The sequence below is a fragment of the Cinclus cinclus genome, chromosome 3, assembly GCF_963662255.1.
Source record: "Cinclus cinclus chromosome 3, bCinCin1.1, whole genome shotgun sequence".
Lineage (NCBI taxonomy): Eukaryota > Metazoa > Chordata > Aves > Passeriformes > Cinclidae > Cinclus > Cinclus cinclus.
The window spans coordinates 35466432-35492750 of NC_085048.1; the positions used below are offsets into that span (position 1 = coordinate 35466432).

At 42.9% G+C, this 26319-nt stretch overlaps 1 protein-coding gene across 2 annotated transcripts; it reads right to left on the minus strand.

Moving 5' to 3' along the window:
* Nucleotides 1–612: 612 nt before the first annotated feature.
* On the minus strand, nt 613–2158 carry CNR1 (cannabinoid receptor 1). Of its 2 annotated transcripts, XM_062488664.1 has the most exons (2): nt 2078–2143; nt 613–2002 (listed from the first exon to the last, which is right to left on the minus strand). In XM_062488664.1, the coding sequence occupies exons 1-2, from the start codon at nt 2141–2143 to the stop codon at nt 722–724; spliced, it is 1347 nt and encodes a 448-aa protein (XP_062344648.1). In that variant the 3' UTR covers nt 613–721. The 2 variants fall into 2 exon arrangements, with proteins under 2 accessions (XP_062344648.1, XP_062344647.1); XM_062488663.1 differs by having other exon boundaries at nt 613–2158.
* Nucleotides 2159–26319: the final 24161 nt, after the last annotated feature.

Here is a 26319-nt window from a genome sequence, read left to right on the forward strand (position 1 = left end):
TAGAAGAACACAAAGCCTCTCCTCTAAGTCCACAGAAGACCACGAAAAGTGTAAATTCTCAAAAAATCTCATAGGAATTCTTCAAATAACAGTGTTTTCAATGGGGTTTACATATCACGTTTCACGTTATTTCCACAGAATTCTTACCTTATCACTTTGTTTAATCAGACAAATATCAATAACACATAATAAAACAGCACACAATTCACAGGACACAACACGTTTTACAAAACCTCTAAACTCAGCACAGCTGCTTTTGGAAAAAATCAGAAACTCCTATTACTTACAGACATGAAATACATTTCACATTGAAATGAACAGCATGATTACAAGGCTTTTTTTCTTATTTGATGGTATTGTTTTAGGGCCTGTTACTTTTTGATTAGGTTTCACAATTCTTCTTCACACCCCCAAAGGAACAATTGCTAATCCAGTATTTTCTCTGTGCTCTTTCAGGAAACATTATTATTCAGTAAACACCTTTTGAGAAAAACTTGTAAAAATTTAGCTAGAATCCCTAATTATAAAACCTGAAGAACTAGCTGATGGTAATGCTCTTAACACAATCATTGCTCAGCTTACAGTAACAAACCAAAAAATATTACAGGAGGGTACAAACACGTTAAGCCATGGGTTTGGTTTTTTCTATTGTGGATTTTTTAAATTTTTATTTTTTTTTAAACTTAAACTCCTTTTCTTACAACACTGAGAAGTCTCTGACTTACAACGCTTCAGCAGTTGTGTCTGTGGAGACAGACATGGTAACTTTGGCAATCTTAACTGTGCTCTTAATGCAGCTCTCGGCAGCCCTGTGCACATTCCCCGCGTTGTTGGCGTGTTTGTGCTGGCAGTCAGACTCCATGCTGTTATCCAGGGGCTGAGCAGTCCCTTCGCAGGTGGGGAACATGCTGCGGAAGGCGTGTCTCAAGTCCTTGCTCCTCAGAGCGTAGATGATGGGATTCACTGTTGAATTCAGCAAACAGAGCATGCTACAGAAGGCAAAGATAGTCTTGATGAGCTTGTTCATTTTCCCAAAGACATCGTACACCATGATGGCGAGGAGAGGGCCCCAGCATATGATTAAAACAACTAGGATAAGGACCAAGGTTTTGGCTAACCTGATGTCCATACGAGTTTGATCAGGCCTAGTGATCTGTACCTTACCATCCTCTGTTGACTGAATGATTATGCTTTTCTGCGTTCCTCGCTGCAACATGCGAACAGCGTGGCTGTGAGCCTTCCACAGAATGTACATGTAGGCATAGACAATGAACAACAAGAGGACGCTGGTGACCCCGATCCAGAACATCAGGTATGTCTCATCGATGAGAGGGAATATGTCCGAACAAACAGAATTGAGCTTTTTGCAGTTCCAGCCGAGCAGAGGAAGAACGGCTATTACAATAGCGATGGTCCACATCACACAAAATGCTACGACAGCCTTTGGTCGGGTAACAATCCTTTTATAAGCTAGTGGCCTGTGTATGGAGATGTACCGGTCTATTGCCGTGAGGAAAAGGCTACCTACAGAGGCGGTGAAGGAGGCTGTAACTCCACCCAGTTTGAACAAGAAGACGTTGGGGCTATCCTTCCGGTGGAAAACATGGAAATCCACAAAACTGTAGACAAAAATCACGCTGCCCAGGAGGTCGGCCACAGCCAGGCTGCCGATGAAATGGTAGGAGGGTCTACACCGAAGGCTTCGGGAGTGGAGGATGACACACAGGACGAGAAGGTTTTCTAGGACTGTGAAGGTGCCCAGGGTGAGCGATAGCACGGCGATGGCCAGCTGCTGGCTGGGGTTCAGGATCATAAAACACTCCATATCCATAAAGTTCTCCCCACACTGTATATTCTCCTCATTATCCTTAAAAGTGGACAGGGACTTGTTGTAAAACTCTGTGATGTTGACCTGCTCTGATGGAATAATGCTCAACAGGGAATCATCTCCTCCAGTCATTTTTTCTTGGAAAGGATCACCCCTGAAAGAAGAAAGAGGGAACTTCTGGGGGTAGTACCCCAGCTTGGATGCCATGTCGCCTTTCATGTCTTCGTACTGGATATCGTTGGAGCCCACGTAAAGGAGATCTGTCGTGATTGTTCGGAAAGTTGTGTCTGCGAGGCCATCTAGAACTGACTTCATAACCCCAGTCTTGTTGGTTTCACAGATACTTGGGGGATGAAATAATGCATCGGAGGAAATCCTATATGGGGAAAAGATCAGACTTCATTAATATAAACAGGGAGACAAACTCTGTGGACAACTTGTGTCAAACAAAATCAACCCTTCTCAGGTATTCAGTGCAGGTCTAGCTTTGCCACTGTGGGACATCAGTATGGGTTGAGCACTTAGAAAGAAATCACCTGGATTTCACTAAAACTGAATTACACTAAGAATTGATGTGAAAAACAGGGGCATAGGGAACTGAGTGTTTCACAGGAAAGCAATTTTCATTTCTCATCAAAACCTTCTGAGATGCTCCACCAGAAAGGTATTTTTCTCAGCTTCTGATTGCAAAGTACCTTGCAGACTAATATTCCTTGGGCTTGCTTCATTTAGATAATACCAAGTGCCACTGTAGGAGCAGCACCAAAGTGAGTCACCACCTTCATTGTTTTTTTTAGTTTTTCAAAAGGCACTGAGGGTTTTAAAAAATTGACAACAGAGAAGCAACAGGGACAGAGCCATGCACCCCAGATTGCACATCACACCCAGTATGCCTGTATATTCTTATTATCCTGCTATAGCAATCTGAGGTCTATTAACATCCTGAATTTGCTACTGCAAATTTATTAGCAAGGTATTTGATCAATAAATATATAGCTTCATTACACTCATACACATACACTCTACTCCTTCCTTCTGCTAAGCAAACTAAGGTACTGGGATGTTTGAAGAATATGAGGGAGGTGGGTTACCCAGCTGTTAGCCAGCTCTGTCCACAGTTTCAGGAAAGGTTGCCAGCTGTGGTTAAGTCAGTCAAGAGAATCGGTGATCTGCTCTGTACACATTGGAAGCCTCAGTCAAGACAGTTCAAGTTTGCCTAGATGAACATGGCACCACGTTTAAGCAGTGGTCAAAATTCCAGGCAAAAGAGATACTGCTTCTGCAAGAAGCACCTGTAATGTAACTTGTACCCCTGAGGACACCCTCAAAAACATTCTGTCCCCTCCAAAACTGGGGGAACCCAGCAGAAGGTCCTCAAGTAGCCAGTGGTCTTTGAGATCTATCAAGTACAGCCTTTGCTCATGGATGGTGACTAGTTGCAGGGAACAACTCCTGGGCAGGGTTCCCTTGGGAGAAGACTCACCAGCACCTGAGCATGCATCAACATGGAAGACAAGTCTTACAGGTTTTGTTATGCTGTACTCCTTTATATTACTTTGCCAACAGAAAATGCCTTGAAGATGGATTGAACATCTGCTTTAGGGTCCCCTTCCACCACCTCAGTGGATGAGAGTGGCCTGAATAAGAGCCAAATAAGAGCCAGAATCACTCCTTTTGTGTGCTACAAATATTCTACATCTGCTATGGGACATCTCAATGATTAATCAGCAACAGGAGTAAACCACGCTTCTCCTTGCTTCTAGTATGTAGGAAATTGTTGCACTCAAAAAATCCTAGATGCCAGTGCATAGGCTTCTAGGTACTGACTTACCTGTTCACTTTACACAACTGACAACAAACAGTCAGAAAAGCTACATGAGTTTATCTGCCAAAATCAGAGCACTGATCACCTCAACTCCTAAAGAGAAGACATGCACACTAGGTACCACTGTTCTCTTTTCCCATGAAAACTACAGGAAATAAGAAAAGAATGCCTCTCTACAACAATTGCAGTACTTAAAAACATGTGAAATCATGAGCATTTCCGAAGAAGCAGAGATTACTTGGCTGATGATATATGTATATTGCCCTTATACAAACACTCAAGACTTTTTCCATAGCTCTTCAAAGATTTGCCTTTTATTAAGCAGGTCTGGACATTGAGTATTAAAGGGAACACAGGAACTTAGAACTTCAGAAGACACTAGAACTCCAATGCTGCAAAAAAGTATGAATACAAACAACCCTTACTGGGATAGTCACAAACATACAAAATACACCGGCCGAGTCAGCTTTTGCAGACACAGTTTGCTCAGCAAATAACAATTATTAGACAAACAGACAGTATTAAGGAATTTAATTTTGAGGGCGTGGGCAGTGCAGGAGGGAAATGTCACTGAAGCATACATTAAAAATGAACAGCAATCATCTAATATGGAAGGTACTTTTCTGTTTTATAGCTGTTCCTAGAGAATGTGCAGATGTTACACAGTGCAAAGATGACTCTTCTGACAAATCTGCTTTTGGTGAAGTCTGGCAACTTTTAAGCTTGGCATTTTAACACAATTTTAAAACCAGAAGTGAAGAATGTGTTATGAATTTGAAAACGACCCAAAAATATTAAATAAAAAAGTAATTCTATAAATATGTAAGGACTGGTGTGGTATCCTCTGCTATTCAAGCTTATTTTTGACAGAAGAAAGAGAACTATTTTAATGAGTAAAGCCACAGCCCCTTGTCGAGAAGATTATGTCTGAGGAAAGCTTCATAAATTGTATTCAACTGAGCACTTCAGCTAGACAGACAAACAAATTGTTATGAGGTAGCTGGTCCCTGCTGGAGTCATGTCAAGTACAGACTTCCTCAGAATTAGGTGCCATGCAACCCCTACCTTTATTTGAAATACAAATGAAAGAACACAAATTCTTGTGTGCTCTTTTGAAGGTGGCAGTGAGTTATGTGACAGCATCACTATGCATGCATATGCTATGCTAACAACACGGTTAATGGGATCAGGAGAGGCAAGTCTTACTTTGAATGTCAATGATTTCTTTTCCTCTGTATTTTTATATTGAGATTATTACAGTAATTTTTACCTTATTGTCTCTGCAAAGAGAGTTTTCTTTGAGAGTACTTGGGAGTTCATTAGCAGTGTAGTTTAGGCTTTGGGGGATGCTGCTAACATTAATTTTGGTTTTGTTTGCTGCTGGGAATATCCTAATTGGAAATTTCTAGCAGTATGTGTGCATGCACCTATTCAAGCTGCAGTTGATTTTTATTAAAGTTGCAGTAAAACAACCATTTGCCTGATCTGGAATTACACTTTACAGGAAATTCATTTATTTTAATTTAGATACTAACTTATCCCAGTATAAACTCACTACTAAAATGCACTGAAGAGAACAGGGAGGTTCACCATAGCTGGTGAAAACAGACACCCCACACCACACAGCCACACTGCTTTTTGCAGCAGGCTTCAACACAATCTAAACCCATCCTGCTCAAGAGCCATAACCATCTACACATGAAATACTCCAGGAGCCCTCCTGGCTTCTCAGAGCTTCCATGGAGAAGAAGTGTCCCCCCACAGGTTCATGCTCTCTCCATGGGGCTGGAGTGACAGCTATGTGCTGCAGAGAGTTCCCCTAATGGGCAAAGTGGGAGTAAGGCAGAGCCTTCCTGCCCTGCCAAGAACTCTCCTGCCCTGACAGAATCTACTCTTCGAACTTCTGTGAGTCTGCAAAGCTCTCAGCTTCATTCCTTCCATAAATGAGCTCTACTATCTCACTGATTTTAAAACACCTTTTAAAAGACTGAAACATTGATTAAATACGAAGAAGAGGCTGCGCCAACACTGGCACTCAAAAATTTTAATGTATTTCCACAACTGCATGCAGCAATTCACAGCAAGGACTGAATTATGACTGCAGATAAGAATTAAACAACAGAGAAGAACTTCAAGATCTTTCATCCTGAAGACCAGGCCAGAACAGTCATAACTGAGCACCATTTTAGACCTTTCTCCCATCATCAGGCAGCTGTTGATGGGCACTGCCAGACCAGCTGTGCAAAGTGACTGCCACTAGATGGAGTGGCTTTGACAAACTCCCGCTTAGCTGTCTGCAGCGACATGTGTTCAACCTCCTTCATCCCTATTCCCTGCCTACTTTACCAGGGATCAAACACACCAGGTGATAAACATCAACTGAAGACTGAAGACACAACTTTGTAAGGCTCTGCCTTCGAAGTGAAAGAATTAGTGAAGAGTTGAGGGGGCAAGCCTTACTAATGCCCTTCACTGTGTGTATGTAACTGTGGTTACATACAGCCCTAAAAGATGCTTGGATATCAGAATAGAAATACACTTCAGGTAAAACAAAAAATATATAGTACATAAGAGGCTGGTAAGTCATCATCAGGGACAACAGGGAGAATTATACCTGCTCTGGACTTCTTGTTGGTCCACAGGACCAGTTCACTTGGGGAACAAGAACATGACTTCATTAAAATGCTATTACCTATCTTCTCCTGCTGTTCTGGAGTAGAAGGAGAGCTGGAATGTTTTTATCATTATCTACAAAAAGTGCTGAATTTGTTACAATTTCCAAACCAGGGTGATTGATAAAGCAATTTTAATAGCCTGAATAGAACGAGTGAGTATTTACGCTCTTCCTCAGAAAGTAATTATGAGCAATACAATGATGATACTGATAGCTGCAAAAATGTTGACATTGCAAGAAAAGGAATCAAAACAAGAAAGGGAAATCCACAGTCAAACATTTTTGGCTTCCATTTTAGAAAATATTTTGATCTCCATGTCTATACATTTCTTCTGTGATAATAATAGTTAATTAAGAACAGGCTAAAGGACAAGTATGAAGAATTAAAACAATTTCTGAATGCATAAAAATATATAAATCCACTCTCCTTGTTTACACCTTATAAGGTTATAAGTCATTCAGAGAAGGGCATTATCTTCTGATAAGTTTGCATAGTGCCCAATACACTGGGACTCCTCTCAAACTGGGTCCACAAAATACTACTACAGGAGAATCAGCAGCAATTTACACTCATATGCAGTCAGCTGTAAAACTGTGAGAGAAATGAGATCTACCATGGTAACTGTTAGCCTCTACAAATTAGAACTGATCTATAAAATGAAAATTTATATGGCTAATAATTACCTTATTCCATATGGTGATGGACAATACAGCTTCGAGGACAGAACACAGTTTCCAAGCCTTGGAGAAAGAAATGTGCAGACTGAGAAATGGCACTCTCAGACTGAGTAACACCAAGTAAGGAAAAAACACATGTTGAGAAGAATGTGAAGGCAATGTTACCCTTATCCTATTTACTCGTTTACTACTCCCATCTCCAAAACTGTGCTACCTCTAGGCTAAAAATGGCAAATATGCTGTCACTCCTAATTCAGGAAAACTTGCATTCATTTCACTCAGAATTTTCTCTGTGAGAGTGAAGGAGCTCAAGAAGGAGCACAGACACTTGGAGAGAAGCAAATAAGGCATGTTATCCTCTAGATACAGCAAAGCACTATTGACTATGGGGTAAACCAGGGCATGCAAGTAATGAAACCAATTTTGTTCTTATGTAACATGATCAGATCTTTGGCAAGTTGAACCTTAATTAGCAACACAGCACAGCTACATGATTATTTGTGTTAACTAACATACCGTTTGCACACTAGCAGGAAATGGGCTGGACTGTTCCAATTTGCGGGCAAATGGCTCCTATGCAACACGCCCCAGCAACCAGCAGCTGACAACCTAAACAAAAACCAAACAAGGGAAAACAGGGTGTTAATCAGCGATGGACAATATTTTTGAAAGGAATAATATTATTTCCTCCCTCCAAAGTTGGCAAGATGTGCATACCAGTTTTAGCACAGGTGATTTGCAGGTACAGAGAAAAGGAGGCTGCACCTTATGCCCTAAACAGCCAGAGCATTATACACGTGTCTAAGACCACAGAGGTTCAATAGCAAGGCTGAAGTCCTGCTCCTTCTGGTGCAAGGGAAGGACCAAAACTGTGTGAGCCAGGTGAGCATGCTGGCAACCTCTACATCCTGCTGCCCATCTCTAAACTGCTCAAGCTGTTCCATGTTGGATTGAGAACTAAACATCCAGAAATAAAGGCACAAACTGATACTCCAAGAGGCAGGGTGCATTCCTGATGAGAGGCTTAGCTTGAAACCCTTTCTCTGAATCAAGCAAACCAAGGATGTACCTCCTACATCCCACACAGATGCAGAGGAGGAAGAGCAAGGGCAGCTGCCCTGTATACCTGTGAAAAAATCTTTGGAACTCCTGAGGTCATCCAAAACTCCTCAGTTTGTAAAATACAATACCTTATACATACATGTCCGACCAACCTGTAGACAAGATGAAGTACTGAAGTCACAAACCACCAAGGAAACCATCAGGGTCACATTAACAGGAAACTAGAGCTAACTGCTCTTTCCAGCTTTTGGGAGAAGGGATGGAAGGCAGGGGTGGCTATTGTAAAACTGTAGGATTAAAGATCTTAATTTTAAGTGTACTTAATATTATCTTAATTTCATTTAAAGACACAATTTTGAAAGAGGATGAGGAGTCTTGCTGAAATATGAAAGACTCAGATAAAAGGAAACAGTGAAGCAATTATGACCTGGTTGCTTGCTTAAAACTATCTCCAGTTTAGGGACTTTTATACGTTTCCCAGAAAAGGACTTTCTATTCTTCTTTTCCAACAAAGCAGAATGAACAGATAATATGAAAAGTTTGATACAATGCTACAGTACTGACATTTTAAAGAAAATGGAAGAGAACTCATTAAGCTGGTTAATTTTGAACTCTCAAACTTTTTCTTTTTCACAAAAGAGTTAATCTTGGATTTTAAAATTCCAACAGAAATCCTGTCATTTCCAGCCTCTTCTCTAGCCATTCTCTAATGCCAAATGGTGCAGGCACTTCCTGCTGAGAAGAATTTACATAAATGTTAAATGGGGACACACAAGCTCAGCCAGGTGCAAAAGAGAGGGGCTGAACACTCAGTATTCTGGAAGTACCTGGAAGAAATGAGAGCTTAGTACACAATGTGTAGCTTAAGGGAGAGAAGTCACTTGAAACAACAGAGCAGGACATAAAAGACCAAACTGCATTGGATGCTAAATTCTAAAGGTCTCCAGAAGAATGTAATGTCTAGAGGATCAAACTGGAGGAAAAATACATTTATTAGGAAGAAAAGAGACAGAGAGGGAGAGAGCCACTTCTAGAAAATAGTTTCCATGCAATAGCCAGAGCAGAACACAGAAGGTCACAAATTTGTTGCAGCAGAAAATATTAGTGAACTTTATTAAAAGAGTAAGGTTTAGAGACAGAAAGATAGCAAACACATCTGGCTCCAGGGAGAATTCTCATAAACTGCACAGAGTGTATCTCTGCCTTCGCATCCCTCCGCAACAAACTGGCTCTAACAACTTTAATTAAAGAAATCATGAGATAGCAAGGAGATGCCAAGAGCAATGGTAATGTGGGTTATCGGTGTGGTAAGGATTGGTAGGAGAGAGGAAAGACAACTACTGTCCTCATACTGGGAATAAGACATCTCCAGGTAAGACAGGAGCAAAGTGGAAAGGTAAGAAAGGAAGACCCAAGTGGAAGTGCCTCAGTGAACAAGGGATACAGATTTTAGAGAAAGAGAAGAACTACCTTTGTGAGAAGCTGGAAGAAAGCAGATCAGGTGAAGGAGAAAATTCACGAGAGAAAACCTCCCTCCTCTCTGAACTTCACAGACACCTCCATAAGCTGAAGGATATAGCTAGTGGGATTTTTCAGATCTCACCATAAAGAAAGAACAGATCCCCTGCTCGCTCTGCAGGCAATGACTTGCTCTTTTGAAAGTCCATGTCTGATCTGTATTCAAACGATGAAGGAAGATGCAAAGGGCTCTGTGAAGCCATCCTTGGTAAGGTCAGAGAAAAGGACAACACTGTACACACTGACAGTGACCAGTGACAGTGACAGGGACCAGGCTGGGGACACTCAGGAGAGGTTAGCTGAGCAAATTTGCCAGGGACATTAACAAAAATCAAACTGCTTAAGGAAAATGACATACAGGATACAGACTTCAAAGATGGAAAGGAAGAGTGCTCAAATGGAGCCACTGAGTACCCGTGCGGTGGATTAACACACCAAAAGTGAAAAAGAGTTCACAGGCAATGACAAAAAGTTAGTGCACAGAAGGCCAGCAGCACATTGCAAAAAAATATCCCTTCTACCTCAGTCTTCAAGAGCCTGCTTCTCCTGCAGACTTTTTTTAGGCCATCAAGTATTGGCAATGCTCAGAAGCTAGGATAAAAAGGCTTTTGGCAACTGCCAAAAATGTCCTGTACCACCAGCATTAGCAAAGGACAAAAATACGCACTCCTAATTAAAAAATGAAAATAATTATTTCATTTCTGGAGTAGTCCAGTCTTTCCTAAGATTTAAATGAGCTCAGATAACTGTCTTCATAGTTACATTCACAATATAATGATATTCAAATATACTGCCTTCACACACACAAATAACTTGTGAAATTATTTGCCAGCATATTAAGCCACTACACCAGATTGCTTGGCAATGGTGTGTATCTTTGAAATATGCAGATGCTTTTCTCTTTTAAAAAAATGAGAGAGGGAGGGAAGAGGAGAAGTGAGAACGAATTACAGTAGAATTTGATACCCAAGTAGCAGAACAACAAATTGTGGAGAGACTCCAACCAATATTACATCAGACTTGGAAAAATAGCTAAAATATACTGAGGGATGAGTTATGACTTTATATATATAGGTATACTTCTATGCATAAACTTGCAAATAGACATAAACAAAAAAAGCACACGCCTAGAGGAAGAACTGAAGTCTCACAAACCCTGCAGTATGTCATGCATAAACTCAAATTTCAAGTGCTAGAATACATTCAGACAAGCTACAAGTGTAGATACAAAAAATATAGGCAAGATGATTCTGAACATTCTTTTGAATTCCCTTATACATAGCCTTTTTCAGCTAAAAGCAAGAACCTAAAACTAATATATCTATCACTGAGATCCTGTAAAAGTTATTTTGCTTGCATATATACACGTCACCTAATATTCCAGGCATGTTACATAGTCTGGACTTCAGTGCTTCCTTAAAACAGAGGTACAACTGACTAAGAGCAGTGATTTCTGAGAGCATGTTTCACATACTCAACAGATAGGAAGGAGGGAGCCCCCCAGGATCCTAAACACAAACTTTGGAATGTTTCCTAAAATTCAGAAAGATGGAAACTACTCCAGTGAGGGCTGAAAGGCAATTGACAGTACAGACCTGCTCCAGCTCAGTACTTGGTAGTGAGTAAACACACCTTTCTTAAGAACATATAATTGCCATAAAGGAGGTTAACATAGGATGAGGTAATATTTGATGCCATTTAGACTCAATCTACACAAAAAAATACAACATCTGAATTGTATAAAACATCCACTTTCACCAACAGTCCAAGGTATAAGAAGAGAACATCATCCTAACATGTACCATAATGAAATACCTATTTTGTCTGTAATTGGATGTGGGCAGTTTATCCAAGAAAGGATGTTCCTACTGAAGAGAGGCAGAAGTGAGCTTGAGGTGTGCACCACTGTAATGCCCCTGCATGAGGCACAAATGACAGAATAAAATGTGCTCCGACCTTATGTTGCAAACCCAATCATTCTTCATGGGCAACAATGGCACCTTCGGGAAAAAGGGAGGGAAAAAAGAGTTCTTTCTAACGAGAAATTGATTTATAAGTCATTATAGCCATTTCAAAAGGACAGGTCATAGCTGGCTTCAGCAATCATTAACAAAGCCACACTTCCAAAGGGTGTGAGTTTTGAGGGGGAATCCTTATCCCACCAACAGCGATGGGATGTGTACTTTTGGCAGCAAAACAGTGTCAGTCTAGAAATGAAGACATACAGAGCAGTGCTGAGAAGACAAGTTGTCACTTTTTAAACTTTGCATTAATAACAAATGCTCTTGCTGCCTATTCTGGCACATTTGCAAGCTTGCTTTTAAGTACAAGAGACTCGCATGTATTTCCACTGTAGATAAGAAAACAAGAGCAGCCTTGTTATGATTAAAAGGATCTATTTCCCTCTGCCTTCTCTCTTGTGTGTCCATCTGCATAGCTGCTTTGAACTTGGCCAAATCCCTGTGTTAGGGTCGCCCACAGTTCGAATTTTAAATCACCAGCAGACTTGCGAATTTGCTGCTGGCGAAGAGAAAAATTTCCAAATTCTCACCTAAACGGTCGATGAGTGGTTTTGTAGAACATTCATCATGTTACATAGCCTAAACTACTTGGAAAATTTCAACAAAAAAGAATTTACTGTTTCATGAGGACTGTCAGATAAAGATATAATAGATATCTAGAAAGAAATTAAGTGCAATCAACTGAGAAAAATGAATTATGCAGATGCCGAGGTAGGTGACTATATGACTAGAGAGGTCACAAAGTCTGCATTTGAGAAGTTACAGTAATTTCTCCTTAAACCATGCAGAATTAGAGAAACTAGGTGAGCAGAAGACAGTGCATGAGACCTGCAGAATCAAGAATGGCAATGTATTCACAAAAATCTTGGGCAATGCTAAATTAACACATGAGTTTGGATTCTTTGCCTCCTCACCTACCTTATCTCAACTCAATAGAAAAGAAAACCATGTCAGCTTTCCCTCTCTAGTGTGTAGCTTTTTCAGTACCAAAATTCCCAGTGGGATGACAGTCTGCAAGCATTTTAAGACGGCCAAATTAAAGGCTGAAAGTAAAAAATGGCTTCAAAAAGAAAGAAAAAATAAAGTTATTTCTTTCTAAACTTCTGCTGCCCAATCAAAAACTTGTAATAGGGGAATTTAAAGAAAGGCTTGCATTGGCTAAGACCTGTTAGTCCTACAACAGGGCATGAAAGCCCTTAACAGAGTCCTTTATGCAACTGAGCTCACATCATTCATCAAATAACAACAGCCAGGATCAAAGGCATCCTCACACTACTATAACCTGCTTCCGCCTTCACCTTGAATTTTATAGGTATTTAGATTCCATTCCTGTAACTTTAGGTATCACAGAATGGTCAACGAGCTAAATTCGCAGCAAGTCAGTCAATTTCTTTATCTAGCCAACTTTTTTTTTTTCCTTCTGGCAATAGGTGCCTGCTGGCTCAGTCAAACAACTATTGCTTTTATGAATTCTGCTTTAAAATGGTTTTATTCAAATGATTCTGCCTCTTATTCCAAAGACCAACAGATAATAAAGCAAAGCTGTTACTCCTTGCTACAAAACTAATTTTAACCTCAAGCAAATGAGGAATTACACATTCATCTTCTGAACTGTTTAAAGATGTTTCGTTCATTTCTTTTATGACTGATTTAATAAACTCTGCCTGCATAATAAATATTCTTACTACAGTCACAAGGCTTTTTTCTCTTCTTGAGAAAGAAAAACCCATGCTGGTGGTTGATATGAGGGTGTAATACAAAAATAATTAAGCACAGCCAAGTAATTTTTGCAGTGCTGTACATTTTGTTATTAAACATCATATTCAGTATCGCCCTGATTCTTCGCCTTAACAGTAATGCCACCCCCAGCAGAGAATGCCATATTCCATTAAGAAAGGGTGAACAATAACAATGAAAGCAACATGATACATCTAAGAAAAAAGGGGAAAAATTACTACACATTTAGGGGTTTAAAAAAGCTACACTGTTTTTGTTTGTTTTTTGTTTTTTTAAACCCTAGTAGATATTCAAGGAGAATTTTGCTATCTGGCTCTACCTTATATATGTCCCTTTATCTTTTGAAAGAAAAAAAACATGCACCGAAACTCTTAATGATATCATTTGCTGCCATACAGAAAATAACAGTGATGACAATTTTAGAGAAAGAAGGAAAACTATGGATTTCATCTTCTGACACCATTTTACTTAATCAAACTGCAATCACAGTAATGAGCTCTCTCCTACCAAAGGCTTGGTACATACCTCATCCAGGGGTGCTCTCAATGGAGATTTGCAGACGTCTTTGAGACAAAAAGATGCCCATTTGAAATAAGCCCATCTGGTTACTCAAAATTATTTCTCGACAGATGAAGATTTCACATGACAAACGCTGCGTGAAGTTTAAAAGGCTCGCTCTTTCTCAGCTCTTCGCACCCCCTACCCCCCAGACTTCCAAATTTCAGACAAAAACAAACCAGCCAACCAAGCAACAAACACTACCGGGATATTCTAAGGATGCTGGACGACTAAGTGACATTTTTTTAACAGAACATCATTGCGCAAAAAATTGCGAACCACCTTTCATTTTGGTTACAGCCTCAAAGAGAGAGTTTTGAGAGGAAAAGTGCACGGGAAAGCCAGGCTGAATGCCACCCGCTGTAAATTACCAGCGGGTCAGGACTAGAGGAGAAACCTCCGATGTCAGATAAGGTCCTGTGGGAGCCCGGGAGGCTACCGGCTCCGCGCACAGAAGAATAGACGCGTGTTAACCATAACGCCACCAGCCGCCCGCACCCCCGCTCCCCTCGGCCGCCGGGTCCCCCCTCCTACGGCCGGGCTCGCCAAGCCGAACTGCGCTCCCCGGACCATCGGCTTTTCCCCTGCGGCCCCCGGGCTGCCTCCGGCTCGCCCCAGCAACCCGAGGCGGCGGCGCGGGGCCGTGCCCGGGGCAGAGGCGAGACCCGCGCGGTTCCCGGCCCCCGCCGCAGCGCGGGTCGCGATCGCCGCGGGACGCGGCGGCGGATCGGGGGCAGGGATGCTCCGCAGGCGGCCGCCTCCCCTCCGCCCGTTCAGCCGTCGGGGCAGGCGGTGTCATTCCCCGAAAACCCCTTTCCCACCCACGCCGCCAACAAACTTTGAGGGGGACGACGGGTCCCCGGTCCCCGACCGGGGGGCACTCGCCTCCCTCCCTGCCCCTCCCCACCCCGCGTCCTTACCCTCCGCACGGCACCGGCCGCGTTCCCCTCCTGCTCCGGCCGCGCCGACCCCCGGCAAGGGAGCGGGAGCGCCGCCCCACCCGGGCACCCCAGCACTGGGGAGCGCCGAGGAGGCGGTGCCGGCGAGGAGAAGGAGGAGGTGGGAGACTTCTCCCCCCCGGCTGCCTCCCCTTCTTCGCTTCCCTCCCCTCGGCGCCTCCTCTCCGACCACCGCCGCCCTCGCTCGCCCGGCTCAGGCGGTGCGCCGGGCTCCGCCGCCCTGCCGCCGCCGCCGCTCCATGTGCCGCCCGCCCGCCCCCTCCTCCGCCGCCTCCGCCCGCCGCCGCCTCGGCGCGGGGAGGCAGCGCGGGAGCCGCCGGGCGCCCGGCGTGGCTCCGGCACACGCCGCCGCTGCGTCCCCCCCGCCTTCCGCCCCGCTCCGGTCCCATTTATGAAGCCCGGCGCCCATCACGTGTCAGTGTGTGCCTTTTGTCCCGGCTCTGGCAGCACCGGGGCGGACAGGCGGCGCCGGCCAAACTTCGCCCCGGGGGAGGGACACGGGAACACCGGGGGACACCGCAGGGGCGGGATGCGGAGAGCGGGTCCGTGTCGGGCCGTGCCCCACCCCGCGCCCCACCCCGCGCCCCGCCGGCCGTGGGCGCTGTCCGGCCGTGAGCCCCGTCGTGCCGGCGCTCCGCCGCCGCGGCCCCCGGCCGGTCGCTGGGGAGCGGGGCCGGGGGAGGCGGCGCGCCGGCCCCCAGCCAATGTGGAAGGCAGCGCCTCCTCCGGCCCGGGGGGGCGGACGGCGCATCCCCGCCGCGGGGACCCGGTCCGGCCCCGCCGCCGGCCCGCACCGCGCGGGGACAGCGGGGACCGGTCCGCTCTCGCCCGGGGGCCGCGGGGTGGGCGCACCCGAGAGGCTGCGGAGGTTGGCGGCTGTGGCTGCCTTCGTGGGGCGTCCTTTCCCCGTCCCAGGATTTCCTGTGGAACGCCAGGGGTTTGACATAGTTTATTTCCCTTTTTTTCTCACTACCACTGAGTCCCGCCTTCGGTGTTTTCGGGCTTACGCGACAGCCGTCATGGCAGCCTTCAGAAGTGCTGGGGATTCCCTCGTCTCTGAGGGGCGAAGTGGCTTCAAAGCTGGACAAGCATTGGGCATAAACTGGAAAGCTGAGCTTTATTCAACAGCCAGTTCCTAAACACTGTAATATCCAGCTGGCTTTGATGGTGTGTGTCTGCCTCTGCAGTGTCATACATATGTATTTGTCTTCACACAGATTAATACTGAAACATGATAAATATTTATCATTTGACACAGTGTCTAAAGACATTAACTTGTCCATCTACCGTTTATCTGAACTGGTACATCCACACACGGAGGAGGAGGAATATGTGATTTCCCTTGTTTATCAGGTTAAAAAAAATCACTCAACTCTTCGAAGTGATCGGTAAAGGTTTTGGGTGGCTGTATTTTTAGGACTGTCCAACTCAGGATGTGCCTGCCATCTCACAGTGACTCTTCCTCCTGAAAGCTTCTCAGGCTGGGCCCCCAAGGTCTGAGGCAACCAAAATCTCCAGGCTCCATCCACCAAAGTGCATCTGCCGAGGAGCACAGCCTTGTTCTCACAATCCAATGTTTTCCCTGCATTGAGTCCGCAAGATGATAATTACTGACTATAATTTTTCAGCCGCTGGCTCTTTCTGATGGTAATTGGTAAATTAACAAGAAAGGAGATAATTTCAAATGGCATTCCCTGTGAGAAAAGTGGAAGGGGAAAAAAAAGGCCAACTCATTTGTGCCCAGCTTGAGTTTTCTGGTATTAGTCCATCTGTTTGGTCATTCAGAAGTGGTGGAATGTAAAAAGAACTTTACTTAGGACTGTGTTAAATCAGATGAGATTTCTCTTTAGCTGTGCATTCCAGAAAATACTGACTTCTCAGAGGACTAAGACCTTTTTCTTCAATTCTGTGAGAGTGTTGTTGCTTTCAATGTGAACCTACTGAGTTGAACTTCTCTTCCATGTTTGTGGAGGGACACATCCCCTTTGCAAGTCACATCAAGTGGACACTACCAGACCAAAATCATCCCACTGAGGAAGTGTAAGGCCGCACGTTACTCTTCATCTTACCTCTACATCCTTGTCTTGATAAAGATTCCCATCCCTAACCCTAACCCGGAGAATTAGTCCAGTCTTGGGATAATCCTTTTTTCCATCACTTTTAAACTTGGGTGGTAGAGAAGGACATCAAGGGTCTGAACATGTAGCCATGGCCATGTACTGAGGGTTTTTTCCCCTCTTACAATCCTGCTCAGTTGCTACTGCCTGTTCATTCTACAAGTTCAACAGGAGACAAGAGCCAGAAGTGATTCAAGCTTCCATACTCGAGATTCAATAACCATTGGGTGCCCTGGGACCCCTAAAGCCTTGCACACCCCAGCCCCTCTTCCAGGATCCTGCTTGCAATTTAGCAATTTTGCAAAGGGAAGGTTGTTTCAATCCTATGACACCTGTTCCCAGTGGAGCTGGTTTGAAAACCTGTGAAAAAATGGCTTTCCCCTGGAAAATGCAACCTTGTCAAAACTGAAATGCTTTGCAAACTTGTGTTGGTTGCACTAAAAATGTAATTTAAAAAAGAGTAAGTGGTGCAGGCATGTTCCAACAACGTTGGAATGTCTCATTATGACATTTCCAAGCTAAGCTTTCAATTTCTTCCTTCAAAAGTTTCAATTTTGTCCTCCAAAATTAGTTTTGATTTCAAAATATTTTTTTATATTATATATTGCAAAATAATACAAAAATTTGGAAAGCTGAGTCACTTACTGCCATCAACCTGAAATTAATGTTCTTGACAGCTTTCTCAAGGTAAGAATTCTGCTATTGTGATTTGGAGCAAAATTTTAAACTGTAAACACCTAGTGAAACTAGAATATCTGAATTTTGCTGGCCTCTCAACCACATGATGGAATTCTAGAACACAGTTGCCTTTTAAAGTGCATGATTGACCATCCCAGGAAGTATTTTCTCCTGATTTGGGCTGTCATGAAGTTGATTTTCTTCCTAGTAGCTGGTACACTGCTGTGTTTTGGATTTAGTATGAGAATTGTGTTGATAACACAGTGATGTTTTCGTTGTTTCTATGCAGTGCTTACACTAAGTCAAGGGTTTTATTGGCTTCTCACCTGTGTGTAGACTGAGGGCAAAAGAATCTGGCAGGACATGGAGCCAGGACAGCTGACCTGAGCTGGCCAAAGAGATATTCCATACTGTATGATGCCATGCTCATTTTGTAAACTTGGAGGAAAGCTGCTTGGGGGTTACTGCTCAGAGGCTGGCTGGGCATCAGTCAGCAGGTGGTCAGCAATTGCATTGTGTATCACTGGTTTTGTGTACTCTAATTGTATTGTCATTATTACTGCTGTTATTTTTATGCATCACTTGTTTTGTAAATCCATTCCCCCCCCTTCCTTTTCTGTCCTATTAAACTGTCTGTAGCTCAACCCATGAATTTTTGCTTTTTTTTCCCCCAACTCTCTTCCCCATCCCTCTGGGATCAGGGAGTAAGTGAGCAGCTGTGTGGTGCTTAGTTGCTGGCTGGGGTTAAACCACGACATATTGCAACTGGGATTTCTTTCAGTTCTTATTTCAGGAAGAAGAGGCAAGGGGTAACAGATGAGATAATCCAGCTGATCCTATGCTCTTTCTAAATCGCAAATTCTTGCCTTCTCAGTCAGTTTTTTTTTTTTTTCAAATAATTTGATTTTATATTTTTATGAAGAATTAACTTTGCCACTTCAGGAATATTGTCTTTCATTCATTAAACAATTTATTTATCTGTTTAGGTTGACCAGAAGTGTGTTATGAGACTTTGATGATTTACTTTGAAAAAATCTGTACAACAATCTGTTTAGATGGTTTGGTTATCTCAGAAAGATCATTTTTTTCTAGTTTTGTACTCCCTGCAGCACCATGACTGCTTTCAGGATTTCCCCATAATTTCTTGTCAAGAGTGTTTCCTCCTGTTGCCTCACATAAACTCAAGAGGTCTTGCTCTCTCTCTTCGTCCATAGGTAGAGCAAACTATCAAACAAGACATAAATGATGCCCTTGGAAGTGTGCTCATGGAAGAAGCCAGAAGTACACTGGTTGTTAACACTTATCTGGTATCTTACCCACAGGCAGATTGATTTTCGCAAGGTTTATGTGGCAGTTTCATAAATAATTTTCAAACAAGAGAGGAGATTTGTTCTAATGTCCAGTTCTTAATTTAGAAGATTGTCTGCTTATCCCAGGGGCTCATCTTTATCTGCCCATTTTAGGGGACTTTTCTGCTATGATAGCAATGAGCACCATGGGTGCACAAAATCCTTTCCACCACTTCCCAAGCATACAGTCTTTGGAGAAAGTTGAGCAAGATCTTCACTATATTTACAATTCTGCCCCTGCACACCTTGAGGACCACAACAGAAATTCTTTTGGACAAGAACAAAAGTTTGAAAAGCGAGACCTTAAACATTGCCCATTTCCTGTGGTAGCCCTCTCTCCCTAAAACACAGAGCCTAAGGAACCGGCAAGTTCAGGTGCTGCTGCAACACCCAAGTATTCCTAAAGCAACATGATTTTTTAGCTTTTCTACATTTTCTCTGCAGGCTCTTTAACAAGCAAGGCAAGTTTGGGACCCACCAAGTCCTGGTTCTCCTCCTTACTTGTTTTGTGATATTGGCCCCTTCTTTTCCATACTGTTGAACACCCGCAGTTTTCACTGAGCTCAGGAAGAGCAACATGAGCTCAGCCCCTTGGGACATACTGCTGTTTGTCTTTCTGCACAGTTGCTGCCCCACTATGAAATGAGGATATCTTTTTTCTTCCTTCACTCTCAGGCTTTTCTGTTTAAACTATAAGGTCATTGAAGTGAGAGCTGTCTCTTACTAGTGGTTTGTGAGCACCTATCACAACAAAGTCATAATCCTGTCTGTGACCTGCAGGCACTAACACATTGCAAATAATAACAATAAAAACCCAATCAGAAATATCATTGTCCAGGAGCAGCTTTACTGCCATCCAGCAAATAAAAAAAAAAAAAAAAAAACAATCCAGGAAATGACAGAACCCATGAAAGTGAGTGGGTTACCCAGGGCCTTTGTTAATTGTCCAGCTCCATATTTAGTCAAATATTGCTGTTTTTTGAAAGGGTTGAACTGCCAGGGGACCATCACTGTGTCACTGATGAGGGGCATGGCAGTGTCCTTGTTACGGGCTGTCCCCACAGCACATTTCAGCCTGTTGCTTGGGTAGTAGTACAGTAGCCCTGCTCCTTCCCCAAATCTGACCTTGGCTTTTTGACTTTGCCAGCTGCTGAGTGTGAGAGATGTGCTGCTGTTTTGTAACGCAGGTGTCCACCAGCTAGGAACAGACCGAGACCACCACTCCATCTCACACAAAAGACGCACAAATAGCTCTCATACAGTAATGACTTTGTGTTACTGCTGCCCTGAACCAAATCAAAACCAGCGATGCAGGCATTCAAGTCTCTCTATCCCATCATTAACTATCCCCTGAAGTTATCCAGTTCCCCAAATATTATTCTTTTCAGCTTCCTTCTTTGTCCTTTTAAGGTGGAGTTGAGCAACAAGGAACCAATTTAGCTGCTGTTTTACATAATTTAGGTTATGAACTCAATGAAGTTAAGAAAGAAACATGTAACACAGTTAAGAATGCCTGTTTTTAAAAAAATCTCAGTTTACTGCTGACAGATGTTGGTATCCATACCAGTCATAATGCAGTTTAGCTTAATCTTCTGCTCTATCGATATTTTGTGATGTTTTGCCTTTTCTGTTGAGGGTGGCACTGCAGAGTACTAATCAGGTTTTTTTCTTTTGCTCTAATGGCAGTGATACTGTGCTGTGTCACGCTCCTTCCAACAACTCCTGACAAAGACAACAGAAAAGAAGAGCCAGAAGATTGGTGAGCACTTGCTAGAAGAAACCTCTGTTTTAAAACACAGGCTTTCCCAGATTCAGAGGCGGGGATGGAGCCTTAGAAATGTTGCTTTGGGCTGAAGTCCACTGACCCCTCCTCCTTTACTTTTTGTCTCTGTATGATGCTCTAGTCTAGGCTCTGACATGCTGGACAGAAGCTGCTGTGCAGAGTGTGAAGCCATGGCATGGTGCTCCCATTTGGATGGAGCAGCACCTTTTGGCTCCAGCAGCTCTAACTGGCTCTGTGTTTGGAACCATCCAGCACCGTGTGCTCTGCTCTCTGTGGGTTGGTATTGACTCGTTCTTCATTGCAGGTCTCTGCAGCAAGTGGCAGAAATCTCACGAGCATTTTAAAGATCGTGATTTTGGAGTCTCTTTCTCTGCAGAGTTTGAATCTGTGTCTGCAGCTCTAGGTGGATGTTCATGAGCTGCTCCACTAATTGTGCATAGAGCTTTGAGTGCCTTCTGTGGCATTTTTGCATGTTCCTTCAGAACTAAAAGCTGGCTGAGTCATGTGGGTTTATTTTCTCTCCGCTACCTGAAAATTACGAAATGCTGATACAGGTGGAAAAAGGAGGTTGTTGAGGAGAGTGAATATGCTCTGTTAGAGAGGATGGGCTTCTTTGACCTTGGGGATGCTGCTTTTGAACGTTTGCATTGTATTGTTCCAACACAAAGGAAATCATTGCTCTGCTCTTAAGTGATCTTTCAATGCAGAGAAACACCCTTATTAGTGGGTTTTTTTAATCTTCTCACCTTTTTTCATTAAACCGTACTCTTTACAGTTCCAGTTCACCTGCATAGAGCATTATGAGCTGACTGAAAATAATTTTCCTTTGTTTATTTTTTTTCATCGTTGAGCAATGGAGCAGTAATGAGGACACAAATCATCTTTTCATTATAAATATGCATAGCAAAGTGTAAAAAAAAGTGTGTTCCTAAAACAAATAAACAAAACTGTGTGGTGAAGGGAAGGATTTGAGAAAAACAAGATGACAAAGCTTTTTCCTGATGCTCTACCTTTGCTAGTGTACAGGCATCAAAGTCAGGGAAGTCTCCAAATGATGTTGGGTGCTCTGAATACTGCGTTTAATGGAAATAGACATGGGATTGTATCTGCAACTTCTGTGCGATGCAAATCAATATCACTCATCAGTATGGCAAAAGAAACCAACAAATAAACAAACAAAACCCAACTAAAAACACAGCCTAAGATAACTCTAAAGTAGATTGGTTCTTTCATAGAAATATACAGATTTGTTTTCTCTCTTGACTTTTGTTCGCATTTTCCTTGTTCCTGCCAGCTATGAAAACAACCCATTATGTCATTTTTTAAATAGGGACAGTATATATCAGTCTGTATGGCATAGATGTTCAGTTCCAGCAATGAGAAACAAGTACAAGTTTGAATGAGAACTGCACATTTCCTAGCTCAAGTTTGTTGGAGATGTAGCTGTGCTGAGGAGGCACTTTTTCTGTGTATGTTTTTACACCACTTAATAAAATGAGGCCATTATTGGAGGGTGAGGGAGAGAGCTCAGTTGCTATTGTAATGACTATAAACCTCAGCTAGGATAAAATGCACTCATGACCTACTTCCTCATCCCTCCCCACAGGTTGCAGAGGATTGTGGCAGAGCTCTTCCCTGTTGTAGCACACTCTGCTCAGTGCACAGGTGCAGCTGTACTTAAGGGTCCCCCTCCCTCCCCAGGCTGGGTCTTCCCATCAGTTTGTTCTGCACAAGGAAGCATAGTGAGTCTGGAGAAACCACTTACCCCTGTGTTTCAGGAGAAACATGTAGTCACTCCAAAAGAGAAATACAAGCTTCTCTTTCTTCTTCCAGTGCCAGTCCTCAGGATGTATCACAGTCTGGTCCTCAAGAGATAGTCCGGCTATTTCTTTCACCTCTGCCAGCTTTTCGATGCCTTTCCTACAAATATTACAGTCATTGTGGCTACATTTGTTCATATGGTCAAAGGCTGCTGATGCTGTTCCTTCCTTTCCCACAAATTTGTTGTAGTGTCATGCAGTATTCACCATAAAATGTATGGTTGCATGTTTGTTTTTACTAATAAAACACTTTGGTCACAGAAAGGCTGCCAGGTCGGATTTTGTTACTTCAGAGTATTCACTTGAAATCTTGTGGCACCTGTGTGACACAGAGGTCTCTAGCACTTTGAGCGCTGTAAAGCAGGAGGGGTGCATATGTGTGCTTTACAACTGCTTGTTTGAACAACAAAACCCAAATAAAGAAGCTCAAGACCATTCAACACTGTCTCTACTAGGACAAGGGGGACTGAACACCATTAACTGTTCATTTCACAGCCCTATAGTGTCCCTTGATCCATGGGAAAATAAATTCACATCCATGAGATGTGAAGAGATTCTGAACACAGATCAGCCTGGGATCAATCTGTGTAGCTCACCTTGCAGGCTCAACTCCAGGAATAAAATGGGACAAACAGCTGGTGGGATGGGGTTTCTTCCAAAGAAATCCTTCTGTAATTGTGTTTTGGCACCACCTATCTTGCAGCCCTGTTGAGAAGAGTTAGATTTTCTCACATGATTTTGAGGTTGAGAAACGGGGGTTGAGTAATGTTCCTGCCACAGGTTGTGCTCCTGTGGCCATCTCAGAAACCCAATGTGTGTGTAAGACAGGTTCATTTTCCATCCTGGAATGGGTTTCTGTGCTGTGTAATGATTCTCCAGCTGCTTTTTAAGGCAGGTATTTTTGATTGTGCTTAAGAGGTGATTGGTGAAGAAGTAATACATCAAAGCACAAAAATAGGGATGTTACCTGCCTCTTAATGTCTGTCTCTTTGCTCCAGTGTTCTTCAGGTGCCATGACAGCTAAAGCAGCACGTAATTACCTGGAGCAAAGATGTTCCAGCAATAGTTTTAAACAGAAAGAGGGCAGCTTTACATTAAATTTTAGGAAGAAATCCTTCACTATGGGGGTGGTGAGTCACCTGGCACAGGTTGCCCAAAGAAGCTGTGGAGGACCCCCATCCCTAGAAATGTTCCAAGATCAGGCTGAATGGGGCTTTGAACAACCTGGTCTAGTGGGAGGTGTCCCTGTCCATGGTGGGTGGGTTGGAACTAGGAGGTCCCTTTTAATCCAAACCATTCTATGCATTCACATAATGAAGAAAACACTTAAAAAAATAAGGATCAGACAATATAATATGTTTTATCAAAAGGATATATGTCCCTAAGAGAGGGAGAAGTCAAGTCCCTGTCTTGGGAGCATCCTCTGTTGCTGGGTAGGGAGAGCTGACTTCTGACCTCCAGCCTGGGAAGGAGATTTAGAAATGAAATGCAGGGTTTTTTTATAACTACCAAATATTTGGATTCACAGTTCATATTGCAAAATACTAGAAAACAACAGTGTCATTTAAGGACTAAGATATGGAATAAACCACTTTATTACCCACGATCCAATTCCCTGTTCCTGTTTCGGAAGCCTGAGCTTTTCTTCTGCTGGTCTGTATTGGTTCCAGCTCAGAGTCATATAACTGACTGAGTCAATAGCAGAGCTTTTAGCACCAGCAGCAAGAGCCATCTTGGATAAATGGAATAATGGATAAATTCTTCAATTTCTTGCCTTTCCCCAGCGATTTATAGAAGCTATTTTTATTAAAACCTTCTTGGGTGCCTCTCCTGCTGCAGCTGGGAGGCCATGGGATGAGCATTTTCTATTAAACCATAGACAAAAGAGTCAGAAGTGCTTTGTTTACATCAGAGTTGGCTTTCCTTTGTTTCTGCAATGTTTGCTTCCTTTAGGTTGACCAAGAATACTAGAATGCGACAGAAAAGCCCTGACAGATGCTGCAGCAGCAGAATTTATCTGTTCAGATGGTATTTTTAGATGAAAAGGTGTGAGACATATTTAGCTTGTTTGTCAGGAAATTGTTTATTGGTTAACTCTTTTTTAGAGCAAGAGATACCATCTGTTTTAGCCCATTAGGTTGTTTAGGAGGCTGTCCTGCAAGACCGCACTTAGCTATTGCACCGAGTAAGAAATGAAATAGTATGGCAATAGTATGTTCTACTCTGTCACTATGAACTAGAGGATGTCTTCTCTGATTAGCAGTGGTACATTTGTAGTTAAGTTATTCACAGCTGGAGAGTGACAAAAGGCATAAAGCTTTCTCACCTATTCACATTGTTTAAACTGTGAAAGAGTTTTGCCTGCACACTGGCTAAGGTAGTTTTCTGCTGATTTCAGTGTAATTGGATGACCTTAAAAAAGGAATTTCTATAGCAAGGGCTGCAGAATCAAATTCTGTTGTGCCTGATTTTTGTACTATATGCAAGTCTGTGTAACTGTGGCTTCTGTTTGCTTTGTACTGTCCCCCCAACACACACACCTTCACCCCTTTGGAATGGGTATTACTATGGAAACAATTGTGTCCTTGCTATTGTTAAAGGCAGCTGAGTGACATCCAGAAATCCCATATACCCACAGAAAATTGTAATAGTAAATCATCTGACCAGCTATTCTTAGCCATTCTTTTCCTCATGTAAGAGAAGGATGATATATAAAGGGAGATTATATGAAGGAGGTTTTTTTTTCGCTCGTACGAATTTATGACCGCTCAGCTGAAGCATAGGAGTAAAGGTAAAAAACCCAAGGCATTTCATGAGTAGCAGAATTAATGAAGCCTAGTTCCCTATGGATCTGTATAGCCTGTGGTTGGATTCTCTGATGACTAATACAATGCTTGCCGTCTGATCACATCGTTTCTTTTAGCAGTGACATTCAGAATGCCTTTGTGCCATGTGGATCCTCAGGTATCTAATAACAATTGAGTTCAAATTGCAGCTTTTTGTCAATGAGGCTACTGACAATGGTTTCTCTCATCTGCCCACAAAATGGTTTTCATCAAACTTGTAGAAATCTATGGGTGATTGCTGTACTCCATCATACTTGCTTGAAACAAACTATCAGGTTCAAAAAGTGTCAGTGAGGAACAGACATAAAGACATTGAATATGTGATCTTGTGAATCTCTATTTCTTGGGAATCAGCCTAAAATTTTGCCAGGGTATTCAGTCTAGCAGGTGAGTAATTCTCTGCTTTACTAGGTGATGCAAAGCTTTTTCAGTCTTTTTTAACAAATGGTTAAAAAAGGTAAAGTTGGAGTGAGGGAAATTTGCATGAAATACTAGGATCTTTTTTCTTTCTTTCTTTCTTTCTTTTTTTTTTCCACAATGAAGATGATGAACCTGTGGAACAGGCTTTGAAGAGAGCATGTAGATACTCTAAAGTTGCCCAGGGAAAGCCTGGAGCTACTTTCTGTAACATCTGCTTTGAATGGGGACTGAACCAGATGACCTTCAGAGATCCATTCCTATCTAGAGTTTCTGTGCAACTGTATTACTTTCTACTTTAGATTTCTTTTCTGTAGGTCTTTGTTCCCCAGGAAGAACCACAGTCAAGGTCAAATTCTCCAGGAACGTGATGTTTTGATAAACACATGCATGCTGGCAAGGGCAAACCCTCCATGGAAGGGTTCAGATTTTTACTGTCTGAGACAAAC